Source organism: Macaca mulatta, chromosome X (assembly GCF_049350105.2).
Source record: "Macaca mulatta isolate MMU2019108-1 chromosome X, T2T-MMU8v2.0, whole genome shotgun sequence".
In the NCBI taxonomy this organism is placed as follows: Eukaryota; Metazoa; Chordata; class Mammalia; order Primates; family Cercopithecidae; genus Macaca; species Macaca mulatta.
In genome coordinates, this window is record NC_133426.1 from 119,485,498 (window position 1) to 119,498,147 (window position 12,650).

At 42.2% G+C, this 12,650-nt stretch overlaps 1 protein-coding gene across 6 annotated transcripts in view; it reads right to left on the reverse strand.

Moving 5' to 3' along the window:
- Positions 1-317: 317 nt before the first annotated feature.
- Positions 318-12,650, reverse strand: part of AMOT (angiomotin) — a 67,349-nt gene continuing 55,016 nt past the window's right edge. For all 6 annotated transcript variants that reach the window (XM_015128051.3, XM_015128050.3, XM_077988046.1 and 3 more), the window contains 4 exons: positions 8,241-8,363; positions 6,351-6,583; positions 4,479-5,219; positions 318-4,150 (listed from right to left, as the gene is read on the reverse strand). In XM_015128051.3, coding sequence (XP_014983537.2) covers positions 4,053-4,150; positions 4,479-5,219; positions 6,351-6,583; positions 8,241-8,363 — 1,195 coding nt within the window. In that variant the 3' untranslated portion in view covers positions 318-4,052. The remainder of the gene's footprint in view (positions 4,151-4,478; positions 5,220-6,350; positions 6,584-8,240; positions 8,364-12,650) is intronic.

The following is a 12,650-nucleotide window of genomic DNA, read 5'->3' on the forward strand; positions in this document are numbered from 1 at the left end:
AAAATGCTAACCAAAGGATGAATTCTCTGCTTTGGGTGGCCATCATTTTATCCCTAGAAACCAGGAGATAAAAAGATGCAAAGCTTTTAATATATGCTGCCTGAGTATATAAAGAGACCGATTAGAGCATGTGGCCTGTGGTGTTGTCTTAATACTTTATAATCTATAATCACATTCCATACTTCAAGCAAATGCAAATTCTGCTGCACGCTGCCCTTGAAAGGCAATTTCACTGCATACTGAATTGAAAGTAATCACTGATACAGCACAAATAAAGCCTCTGTCGGGTAAACACCAAAGCATTTTCCACACGGTACTGCATTTTAAAATAGCTAACTTTATTGTCAGTGAAAAGATAGGCACAAAGTGGATTTAAACCTGCTTAACTTTATTGGAACTAGCTCAGTTGATTACAGAATGGGGTCACAATCATTAGGGGACCACATACATTTTAAACCAAAGGCGATTCTTCTCTAGCCATCTGCCAACCCCAGCTATCCATTTTACAAACACATGCCATTAATCACAAGGGAGGCCAGAAGGAGGTTTCATGGCTCCATGTAACCCATCGTTGCTACTGGAACAAAATAAACAAACTCCCGACACTTGTCCTACTGATGATGGATGGCACTTGGAAGATACATTTCCAAGAATCGTGGCAGGCTGAAATTGGTGGCAATTAGCCCACAGCTGATATCTTCCTTAGAAAACATTTTCAGTAAGAATGCACGTTTTAAGTAACATACTCCATATGCGCATAAGCAATTGAGATAATAGGAGATTGTGTGGCTAACAGATATGAGAATATAATTGATCAAAGTTAGTGCATATGTATACACTTTAAGCTGCCGCATTATCAGGGTTTAGGCTTGTCATAAAAAGTAGTTTGCACAATCAATCAGTTTGTTCATCTTCCAATTGTTATACCCACTCAACAGAGTAACAACAAAAAGAGAACATGACGGGTCTCTGGGTATCTTTCCTATGGCAGATGATGGCAGATATTTTAGGTTCCTGCTGTCCTATTACCTTGAAGCTCAAAAGCAGCATTAAAAGGAAATCCTTCATTAAATCAACAATCAAGATACATGATTTTAAAAGAAAGCTCAAGCTACTTTTATTTCAAAAAAGACTGTTAATAGGAGTTTCATATCAAGTAAAGTTTGTTCTAATGAAGTTTTTCTATACATGGAACATTGGGGTACAACTGACTTAGAAGGTCCTCAGAGACCACCAAGCAGTACAAGCTAAGACAACCTGGTCACCCTCCTTTCCTGAGGTGCCAGTAAAATGCACAGATAGGTAGGAGTCCAGAAAGAGCCCCCAAATGTTACATCCACACAACTGTGAAAAGGTGGCTAATTGAGATTTCTCCCATAAAGTTGAATTTTTGGATCAACAACTAGTGGAGATCTTCTGAAAAGGCTCTATCTATCTTCTGCATAATATACTGACATACTCTTCTTTCCTCTCTTAGATGTACAATGTTATTTTAGCGAATTATCCGGATTGGAAACTGAGCAGAGAGGAACTGTCTCTGGTATGAGAGGACAGATAGGTTCCGGAAAGTTCAAAATAGTACTTAACCAAGAACTTCTTCCTTTCCCCCAAACACATGAGTCTAAAGAGATGGCTACCACACAATGTGGAATGTATGACATTTGTCACCTTGCAGAATGTGATTAAAATCATGGTTCCCAGAGCCAGCAAAAAGTCTGCCAATGTGTTATAACCATGAAAGGAGTAGGTGAAAAGTGTTTTTAAATTATTTATTTGGATAGAAAGTAGCTCTCCTGAAGTTTGCTACTTGCTGCTTCTACTATTTGAGGTTATTTTTCTCCTTACGACTAAAGGGTAGTATGAAAGAGTCTTAACACAACTGCATTTTTAATTTCTATCTGAGATTCACTTTATAACTGAGGACTAATGTGTATGTAACATGATTACCTCATTATTGAAAATGTGAAAGGACTAGCTGAAAATCACATCACCCTTCCTTTATGTCTCTCTCTTTCTCTACACACACACACACACACACACACACACACACACACACACACACACAGAATAATTCCTTTGGAAGGTAATTAGGAAAGATATCATTCCTATACTCACAGAGGAACCCCAAAAGATTATCTAAGATACCCAATCTCCTAGTAAGAAGTGGGATTGGTTTCTTAGGGGGGACATTTATGTGACTCGATGTTGTAATGCAGATCAGAAAAGGGAAAACCTTTTAAAAGGCACTGAAGGAGAGGCAAGACAGAAATTCAGTAGTTTGTCAAGACTGGACAAGCTACTCCAGCCAGGGACATTTTACAAGATACATATTCCCTGGACCATGAAGATGTCTTTTCGTAAAATGGAATTAAAAAAAGATAAGAGCTTCCCAAAATAAGCATGGTGATTGGCATAATGGTTAGCTGTGTTGTGTGACTTTTAAAAAGTCACTGAACCTCTCCAGTTCTCAGATTCCTCATCACTAAAATGAGGGGGTAGGGCTCTATTGCTAAAGTTCTCTCCCACCGCTATGGCTCATGATGTAATATAACAGGCCTACTCTTCTATTAATCTGGTTTCTAACTAAGACATCCCAAAACCTCTACCCCCCCTACCCTTACCTAACACCCCCCCACCTTCCCTCACCCTCCCTATACCCCTTAAAACTGATCTTAATGATGCTATCTGCAGATTTGTCACCTTAATGAAGGGCAGACAGGTGACACAGGGCAGGGTCCTGTGGCAACTGGCATCCTTCTGTGTTCTTGGAGGCAGCCCTATGGCAAGGCTTGGAACCATTGCCTCCTTTGATCTCTACCCACATGCACATTTCCCGCTGCTTCCCAAAGGTATTCCAAGATGGAGTCACTGACAGTGAGAAGAGGTAGTTGAGGATACTGCTGCAATCCACCTCTCCCCCGACTGCAGCATAGTACTTTGGGTTTCTCATGTTATTCCCTTGGAGATGATAGTCAAAAATGCCTTTTAAGACATATGCTTAGAATTTGACACACAAAACAAGTTATTTCAAAGTAGTCACCAGAAATTCAAAGCATTCAACCTGTCAACAAAGATCCTTCCTCACTTTGCAAATGATTGGCAATTTGAGACTGGAGCCCCAGCCAGTGAATCTGTGCTGTAGAAGAAATAAACACTAAGCTGATTGGTCTTAATAAATGCAAGCAAGCTATGTTCATGGCTACACACAGACCATGAAAGTCTGCATATAGCACCTCACGCAAGTCTCCATCAAGGCCTCTGATGGTCTAACTCCCTAAGAGAGAGGAAGTTGTGCATCACTCAGTTAATGTACTCTCCCAGCATCTGAAAGCAATATATTAATTATCCAAATGCATAAATTATTCCACAGCATATATATGAATGTATGAACCTCCAGGAGGGAACCAAAAGAATCCGTTTCCAAAGCACCACTGAAATGAAGACAAACACAATTCCCTGGGGCAGGGTAGCTGGGAAATTGGAAGAAAAAATTAGCTCCAGCACCCTTCTGCATCCCAAAACTCCCTACCTTTTTTCCAGCTTACATAGCTCCTGAAACTATTCCCTTTTATAAGCCTGAGGTGAGAGCTTTCTCCGGCTGCTGCACAGGATAGTAACTATACAAGACAGCACACACTCAATTCTCTCCAGCTTCCCACTTCCAAACTACGTGTTACACACTGTCTTCCACACATACTGTGCTCTTCAATTAAAAATGATCTAGAATATGGAAATTTTAAACAAATTTAAGCACATTGAAAACACTGATGTATGCCCACCCGTTAACAGTCCCAGTATTTGTATAAATTCAAACAATAAGCTTTAGAGCACATTCGGATTAATCTGTCTTTAGAGGTACTCCCTAAGCATACCAGAATAGACTGGTGGTTCACATGGTATTACTCAAGTAGTACATTGTTCCAACAAAAAGTCCTGTTAAAAAACATCCCCTCCCCCCAACCCTTGTCCTCACCCCCAAAACAAGAACCAATAAAAGGGGGAAATGATTAAAAGCATTTTTGCTGAGAATCTGCAGCTCTTGATTTGGCCGTTTAGATGAGATATTCCACCATCTCTGCATCAGGCTCTTGTCCCAGGATCTGAATGGGAGTTTTTCTTTCCAGAGTATTGGAGTGGAACACAGGCCCATCTAAATGGAAATAAGGGTTAGAAAACACTTAGGGATGAAGAAAAAACCTGTATTTCTAGAACTAGACACCATCAGAGCCCTCATGAAGCCAATGGCAAAGTGAGACTTGTCACCTCCCTCATTTACTTCTGCTAAGATAATGGCCTCCACTCATGCCTGTTCCCATCTTGGTGGATGAGAAGTCATTTACAGACTCTCTTCTCTCTCCCTTAGAACATGAAAAATTCAGTCCAAAGGATAACTCTGCCCAGACATCAGGCAACAAGAAATAAATCTGTATTTGAGAGCAGAACTAAACCAAAAGTTACCTGCTAAAGGGAATAATTACCTGCTTTGTCTGGATTGCAGGTCAAACTTGGTATAGACAAACGATGTGGTCCAGGACCGGTAGCTGGACTTGCAGGAACCTCAGCCTGAGCCACAGCTGGAGTTGGAGTTGGAGCTGGAGTTGGAGCTGCAGCCGTAGCTGAAGTTGGTGCCTGAGTCTGAGCAGGAGCAGAAGCCTGAGCCGCTGCTGAAGCCGGAACTGGAACCAGAGCCGGAGCTGGAACCGGAGCCGGAGCAGCTGGAGCAACCTGAACAGCAGCAGCAGCAGCAGCAGCAGCAGCAGCAGCAGCAGCAGCAGCAGGAGGAGGAGGAGGAGGAGGAGGAGGAGGAGCAACGGCAGCAGCTGAGGCAACAGAGGCAGCAGCTGGAATCTGACCAGCAGCAGCTGGAGAAACAGCAGCAGCAATAGCAGCAGCGGTGGCTGGAGACGGGGCAGCAGCAACAGCAGCAGCAGCAGCTGGAGCAGCAGCAACAGCAACTGGAGTAGCAGCTACCATGGTGGTGGTGATAGTGGCAGCAGTGGCGGTGATGGCGGCAGCAGTGGCGGCGGCAGCAACTGGAGCAGCAACAGAGATGGGAGCAACAGTTGCAGTTTTGTTCGATTCCGTCCCACGTTCAGTTTGGGTACTGCAGTCTCGGCTGCCTGTCTTGGAGTGAGCCGAGGGCAGGGGAGTCGAGGGGGGCACAGGCGAGGGTGTGGAAGGGACATATTCAGCACGGTAGTCTCCACCCAAGAGAATGCCTACAAATGAAAGGGGAACAGACATTAGAAAAAAATAGGTGATTCAAATCCAGACATCTAATTACCTGTTCTCCCATTCAAATTTCAGAAGAAATTTGAATGTGTCTAAATTATTTATTTTTGCCTCCAGGGAACCCAGAAATCAGTGTGTGAGGCTCCTCCAACCATGGCTAAAAGTTTCTTACAGACTTCGAAGATCCCTCTGGTCCTCATCCATCACCTGGCACAACATATTAAGCCTGTAAGTGACCTGGGTATCTGTTTTGATTTATTTTTCCAATGGTGATTGGGTTCCACCAAGTTGTCAGAATGCTCCTACTCGGCTCCACTTATAAACCATTACCACACATTACCAGGGAGCAAGAAAGGATTTGGAGAATAAGTCTATTGACACAGATTAAGTGTGGTAATAATTGTGTGATCTAAGGTTCTCACCATGACCATAGTCTCCAAAATGCTTATTCTAACCAAAAGATATTATAAGTATCAGAGGACCAAGAAAGGAATTAAAAGCAACAAAAAGGGTTAAAATAAAAATACATATAAGCTTCCTTCCTCAGGCTCTAAAAATGTGCCCGTGGTATCCACAATATGTCTGGGGTTTTGATTAGAGGGGAGGGAATGGACAGGAATGGAATGAAAAAGTACATTCTGTTCTCATCTCAGAACACTGTGGGAACAAAACCTGCTACCCAAACGATTTAGCGTAACTAAAACTCTGGGTTCTCCTATTATACAGGAGGAAGGAGCACAGAAATGCTGGAATTTTGAAATTCTGAATGACAAAAAGGCCACATGGGTTCTGGAGAAAGATAAAGGTGCCACATGGCAAAGGTCAAATGTGAGAATATTTTAGAGGAAATTAGAGTTACCTTCCTTCACACCCAAATGAAACTCAAGATTCTTGTCCTCTAGGCTTTGGCCTCAATCAGTATTCTCACCAGGAGACTTCAAAGTGTGGAGGAGCTCCAGAATGTGGAACTAGGGTCTCAGGAGGAATATGAACCCAAAACCCTGGTACACCTTCCTCTCCAGAACCTGGACCATCATCCCTTTTCCTTAAGCATGGGTGCTTGTCTCATGGCTCTCTTTGAACACATGACTATAATCTTCCTTATTTACTGTCATTACCTAGGCTCCCCTTCCAGCTCTTGTCATCTCGCTTTTCTTCCATGATGGGGGTGCCAGTCAGGGTGGATGAGTGGGAGAGCAAGCCTGATCCAGCATTGGAAATGGACATCAGAGACTTCGCTGGCCGCATGCACGACAGCTGCTCTGTCTTGCTCGGCTCCTTCCGGGAACGCTGTTGGAGTACTTTGATCATGGCATCCTTCTCAATAATCTGGGCATGTAGGGTCTTAATCCTAGGAACCAAAGACAAAGAACATATAAAGACCTTGTTGCGGCCAGGTGCGGTAGCTCATACCTGTAATCCTAGCACTTTGGGAGGCCAAGGCGGGTGGATCACAAAGTCAGGAGTTCAAGACCAGCCTGACCAACATGGTGAAACCCTGTCTGTACTAAAAATACAAAATTTAGCTGGGCATGGTGGCGGGCACCTGTAGTCCCAGCTACTCAGGAGGCTGAGGCAGGAGAATCACTTTAACTTGGGAGGCAGAGGTTGCAGTGAGCCAAGATAGTGCCACTGCACTCCAGCCTGGGTGACAGAGCAAGACTGACTCCATCTCAAAAAAAAAAAAAAAAAAAAGATAAACCTGGAAAGGTATCAAATTCATTTCACAAGTCCTCCAAAATGTAAATCAAATTATGCTGTTCTTCATTATAAACAGAAAACTAGATTTTGCTGAATGAATATAAATAAAGCACTATGCCCTTTAAAAAAAAAAAAAAAAAAAAGATGTTCTTGCTACCTCTACATTTTGGTCTAATTGACTACATGACTACATAGAGTTCCCATCATCTTTTTGACTAAAGGTTGATCTAGTTAGTTCTGAGTTGGAAGACAAGGGATGGTGTGCTACAGTTTTTAAAACATGTTTTTCTTCAAGTATAATAATAAAAAATATATATAATATATATAAAAGATGACTTTTCATTCATAAAGGCAATAGTGTGAGAAAAAAACAACAACATGTTTTTCTGCACACCCAAATGGATACAGCAGAGCATCAGGAGCTGTTGCTTAAACCTTAGTAAGTCACAATAAAGTACCAGTGAAAAAAAAGGGCTGAATATGAGAGAATGAACTGATGTACTGGGTGCTGTAGTGAAGAATCTCAGTCAATGGAAACAATTTACTCAGTAAGATGAGATCTTCTATGAATGAGTGACAACCTTCAGGTAATAAGTCAATGATCATATGTTTATAAAAGGAATCAGGTATCCTACCTCCCACTTTGAGTAGATGTTCTTTTGTTGTTGTTGTTGAGATGGAGTCTCGCTCTGTTGCTCAGGCTAGAGTGCAATGGCACAATCTTGACTCATCGCAACCTCTGCCTTCCAGGCTCAAGCGATTCTCCTGCCTCATCCTCCTGAGTAGCTGGGACTACAGGTGCCCACCACCGCACCTGGTTAATTTTCATATTTTTAGTAGAGATGGGGTTTCACCATATTGGCCAGGCTGGTCTTGAACTCCTGACCTCAGGTGATCTGCCCGCCTTGGCCTTCCAAAGTGCTGGGATTACAGGCGTGAGTCATTGTGCCCGGCCAAGCAGATATTGTTTTACTCTTTTATTAAGCAATCTGCTGTACCACAGGGTTGCAGTGCAGTGCTAGAAAGAATACCCCAGAGTGCAAATGCCAACAATTTAAGCTCAGGCAGAGGGCAGAGGAAAAGCAATTAGGAAGGCCAAAGGGACAGAAACCCTACCTGGAACTCCATGTTTAGTGGAGAGTATCAAGGTAAAAGTCATTGCATCTCACACCTTTAAGTGATAGGCTGGCAGGGGTGATGGTGGAGCGGGGAGACTGCATGATCAGATTTCCTAGTTGTGAATAAAGATCCTATCTGGTCTCTATATCAACGTCTCAGATTCCTCAGCGTCCAGAACAACATTTTACCTGCCCTCCATGTCAAGGCAACGCTTATTGGCCATCAAGATTTCTTCCTCTTCTTTCTGGATGCGAGCTTCTAGAGCTGTGTCATAGCTGGTGTTAGGAGAGTGACTGATGACTGTTGTGTCCCTGGGGAGGAAAATGGAAGTGATGAGATGGGAGCATAGCAAAATCAATGAATGTTATCTTTCTTCTAAGTCAAGAAAGGCTTTTCTGGAAAGTCCTACGCTGAAATCAAGCTCATTTGGAACAGATGGTTTCTGGGGAACTAACCCGTAAGAACCTCCAAAATAGGACAGTTCAGCGTTCAGGATAGAAGACAACGTTGTTAGTATAGAAGTGGCTGCAAAAGTCAGTGAGGGATGAGATAGGCACAGGCTTGCCTTCAGAACTGAACAGGTATCATCCCATGTTCAGTTCTGGCAGAGAGCCCCTTCAAGTTTTTAGATCATGGCCAAGCAATAGGAATATGTAGATATTGGGCCAGGCATGGTGGCTCATGCCTGTAGCCCCAACACTTTGGAAGGCTGAGGCGGGTGGATCACCTGAGGTCAGGAGTTTGAGACCAGCCGGGCCAACATGGAGAAACCCTGTCTCTACTAAAAATACAAAAATTAGCTGGGCATGGTGGTGCACGCCTGTAATCCCCGCTATCTGGGAGGTTGAGGCAGGAGAATCACTTGAACCCAGGAGGCGGAGGTTGTCGTGAGCTGAGATCGAGCCACTACACTCTAGCCTAGGCAACAGAGGGATACTCTGTCTCAAAAAAAAAAAAAAAAAAAAGGAATAAGTATATATTATTTCCATTTTATTCTTATGGAAGTCATAAAGGGAGAAAGGTCAGACTTTCAAGAAAGTCAGAGGGTATACTAAGTAACTTATTGCTACAGATGAACATTGGTAAATACACCTGAGTACTAGAAGCAAACAATAGACATATCGGCTAAGATCAGGTGGGGCATGTGAGCTAATAAATAGAGCCTTTGAGCCAGTCCCACTCGATTCCTAGCTAATCTACATCTGAAACATTCTAGCACCAAATCAATGGGTCTATCCCAACAAAGTGACTGTTCTCTTGCCAGAGTTCTAACTGCATAAAGGACCATGATGTTCCATCTGAAAGTGTCTCAGGCCATTAACTCAAAGACCAATTAATAAGGAAAAAAGGCGTGCATGTGTGTGTGTGTGTGGTGGGGGGCTGGGGGGGCGGTATTAGGATTAGGGAGAATACTGATGCAATTATATTGGTCTTAAAGGAAATCAGACAATAGACCGAGAAAACAATGAACTGGCACTGCTTCATTATACTTCCTAAGAGAATGGGGATCTGCAGGAGAACTCCAGGCATGTTTTCTGTTGGCAGCTAACTATGTTCTCTTAGCTTCAAGATTATGTCCAGTGCCGATGAGGATGAAGTGGCAAGAGAAAGAGGCAGAAAGTTGCTATTAAGGTTGGGGATTTGGGTGAGCCTCTATAAAATTACTGTTCCCCAAAATATACGTGTACCTTATATGCAAGGTTGAAACCATGTATGGAATGATGAAAGAATTGGAGAGCAAGAAGGGGAAAGAATACAATGGCTTTCATCATTTGCTAAACTCAAAGTATTTTACCATCTCAGCATTCTATACTTTCTCTAGTGCAATTCACTGGCTTGTAGTCCTACTGGGTACCCAAGAGGAAGCAGCATTTGCATAGTGCTTGACAGCACAGGCTCTGAATACAGACAACTCAGCAGGTCCCAGCTTCTCCAAGTATTCTCTGCCCCTAACAAGCTTTATGACCTCTGAAAGTCAAGTTACCTGCTCTAAGCAAGCCACTTCATATGCCAAGTGGGAACAATATTTATAACTTCATCTCATAGAGGATAAAATTATGCAGTAAGACAGTGTCGGTCATGGTAAAAACACTCAACAAAGCTATTATTAAGAGAGAACCACATAACTCAGGAGGCTGAGGCAAAAGGATTGCTTAAGCCCAAGAGTTCAAGGCTGCAGTCAGTTACGACTGTGCCACTGCATTCCAGCTTGGGTGACACAGCAAGACCACTGTCTCTAAAAGGAAGAGAGAAGGAGGGAAAGAGAGAGGTGGAGGAGAGCGAGAGTGAGAGCGAGAGCGAGAGACAGAGAGAGAGAGAGAGAGAATGAATCACATAGATGGATAGATGGAAGGAGACTAACATACAGAGATTACAAGAGATTCTGACTTGAAAGAATTCCAGCTCTTGGTAAAATCCTGGAAGCAATTCCTGTACTGCAGAATTCCAATGTGAAGGTTGGGGCTTTAGAGCCAGGACTGTTGAAAAGTGCATGGTGTCTACGGACACTGGGGAATTGAGCATACGGTTTGTCACTGGGGGAACTAGTGCTGGCCTGCTGCCACTTTCATCGCATAAAAGACCATTTTGGGGACTCAGAGCCCTGCCAGCTAATTGATATGGACACTGTGAACTCCTCAGGAATGGAGCCTGAAAATGTGGGGCACTTAGTGAATTCCGACAGGGCTGCCAGGGCAGCCCTCAGCATCAATCTTCCTTCTAGAAGACTAGGGCTACTAGGCTAATGGCTTAGGCAAAAGCAAGCAAGCACAATATTTGAATGAGCAACTTGACCTGCTACCTTCCAACACTCCATGACGTTCTCTAAGAACACCAGGAGAGAGATGCTGGGCTACAATCTGAAAATAAAACCTGCAAACCCCAAGCTGCATATTCTTGATTTTGACATCCTCCACCTGAAATTCTTAAGTAAATAGTTTGTCATCTTCTTTCTACTTCTTTTCTCCAACAAAGTTATCCCATCACATTGCTCAAACTGCTTTCTAGCATGTCACCAATAACCTCCTAATTAAAACACCTAATGGCCTTTCAAACTTCAAGCCTATCTTTTCCTATCAGCATCATCCTTTTGTTTATTTAATGTGTGAACTCTACACGAGTGGAGCACTGTGTTTGAAGTTCCTGGGAGGCTGGAGAGGGGAGAGGCATGGATAAGACTAGTCCGTAACTGTAGGAAACTTACAAGGGAAGACAAAAAAGTAAATAATTAACTAGTACAGAAGTGAGTTTGGACTTTATTCCAAAAGGCAGTGAAAATTATTAGAGCTTTCCAAGGGAATAAAATGATCTAAGCCATGCCTTAGGAAGACGGCCTTATCTCTCTTAGAAATGTGACAGAGAGATAAGAGAAGTGAAACCCTGGAATCAGGCAGACCAGTCAGCAAGGTGATTGTAATAATCCCAGCAACAGATCATGAAACTATGCACCAGCGAAGTGGCAAGAGAAATGGAAACAGGCTGTAGGAAGTAGAACTGATACAATTTAGAGACAATATCAATGTGGGAGTTAGGGAGATGGAAGAATGAATGACAACTTTGTTATTTTGAACTCAAATGCCTAGAAAAAATGAAATACTGTTTGCTGTGAAAGGAAACTGAGGAATGGCTCTTTTGGAAAGCACTGCAATGGGTTTTGATTTTAGGTACACTGGAGTGAAAGTGACTTAAGAATTGCCATATGCCAATATCTAACAAGTTGGTCAAAATTCTAACTTTAATTTTAGAGATATCAGAGTTACTATTACAGTTATTATCATTGCTATTATTACTGAGAAGCTAGAGCAGAAGATATAACTAAGACAGAAGGTAGAATGAGAAGAAAGCAGAGGAAGGAAATTGAGGAATGCCTACAAAGAGGGAATAGGTAGACATGCATTATGTGTGTGAACAGCTTCTACCTTCTGCTTCCCCCTTCTTTACTTCCTTCTTTCCAGAATTTACTTTTGCTCAAAATAAACATGAAACATTACACATTCTCAGAAAGGCAGTAACCTAATTCAGTAAATGCAAGCTGATAAAAATTACATGGTTGATTGGGTGCATTATCTTGTCATCCTTTTGCTGCTCTTCAGGAATAAATTCATTGTTTATGAGCTGAAACTAAAAATCTGCATTGCCAAATCGGTTCTTCTGCAAATGAACAGGGACTCCTACTCAGTAGGAATTTCCCCTCATCTATATTAAACATCTAGAGAGGACTCCCTAGGGACAAAATAATATGGAGCCTTAATTCAGGCCATATTATTGTGATTATTTATAATATTTCCAGGTAACTAAACAATTAGCTTCAATTAGTATCTTACTGAACAGCTAATAATCCCTATTATTACCATCTTTGAGCTACACCATTTCTAAGAAGCAGCAGAGTTATAGCAGCTAAGGTGACAAAAATATAGATTTAAATCCTAGTTCTTCTGTCATTTAGTAGCTGTGTGTGATCTTGGGCAAATTATCTAACTAAAATGAAAGAAATAAATGTCCTGTTATCACTTTCAACAAAACAAATATTTTAAGTAACAAATACTCATTTTAGATATGCCAAAATATCTTAATTTACTATCTATCTATCTATCTATCTA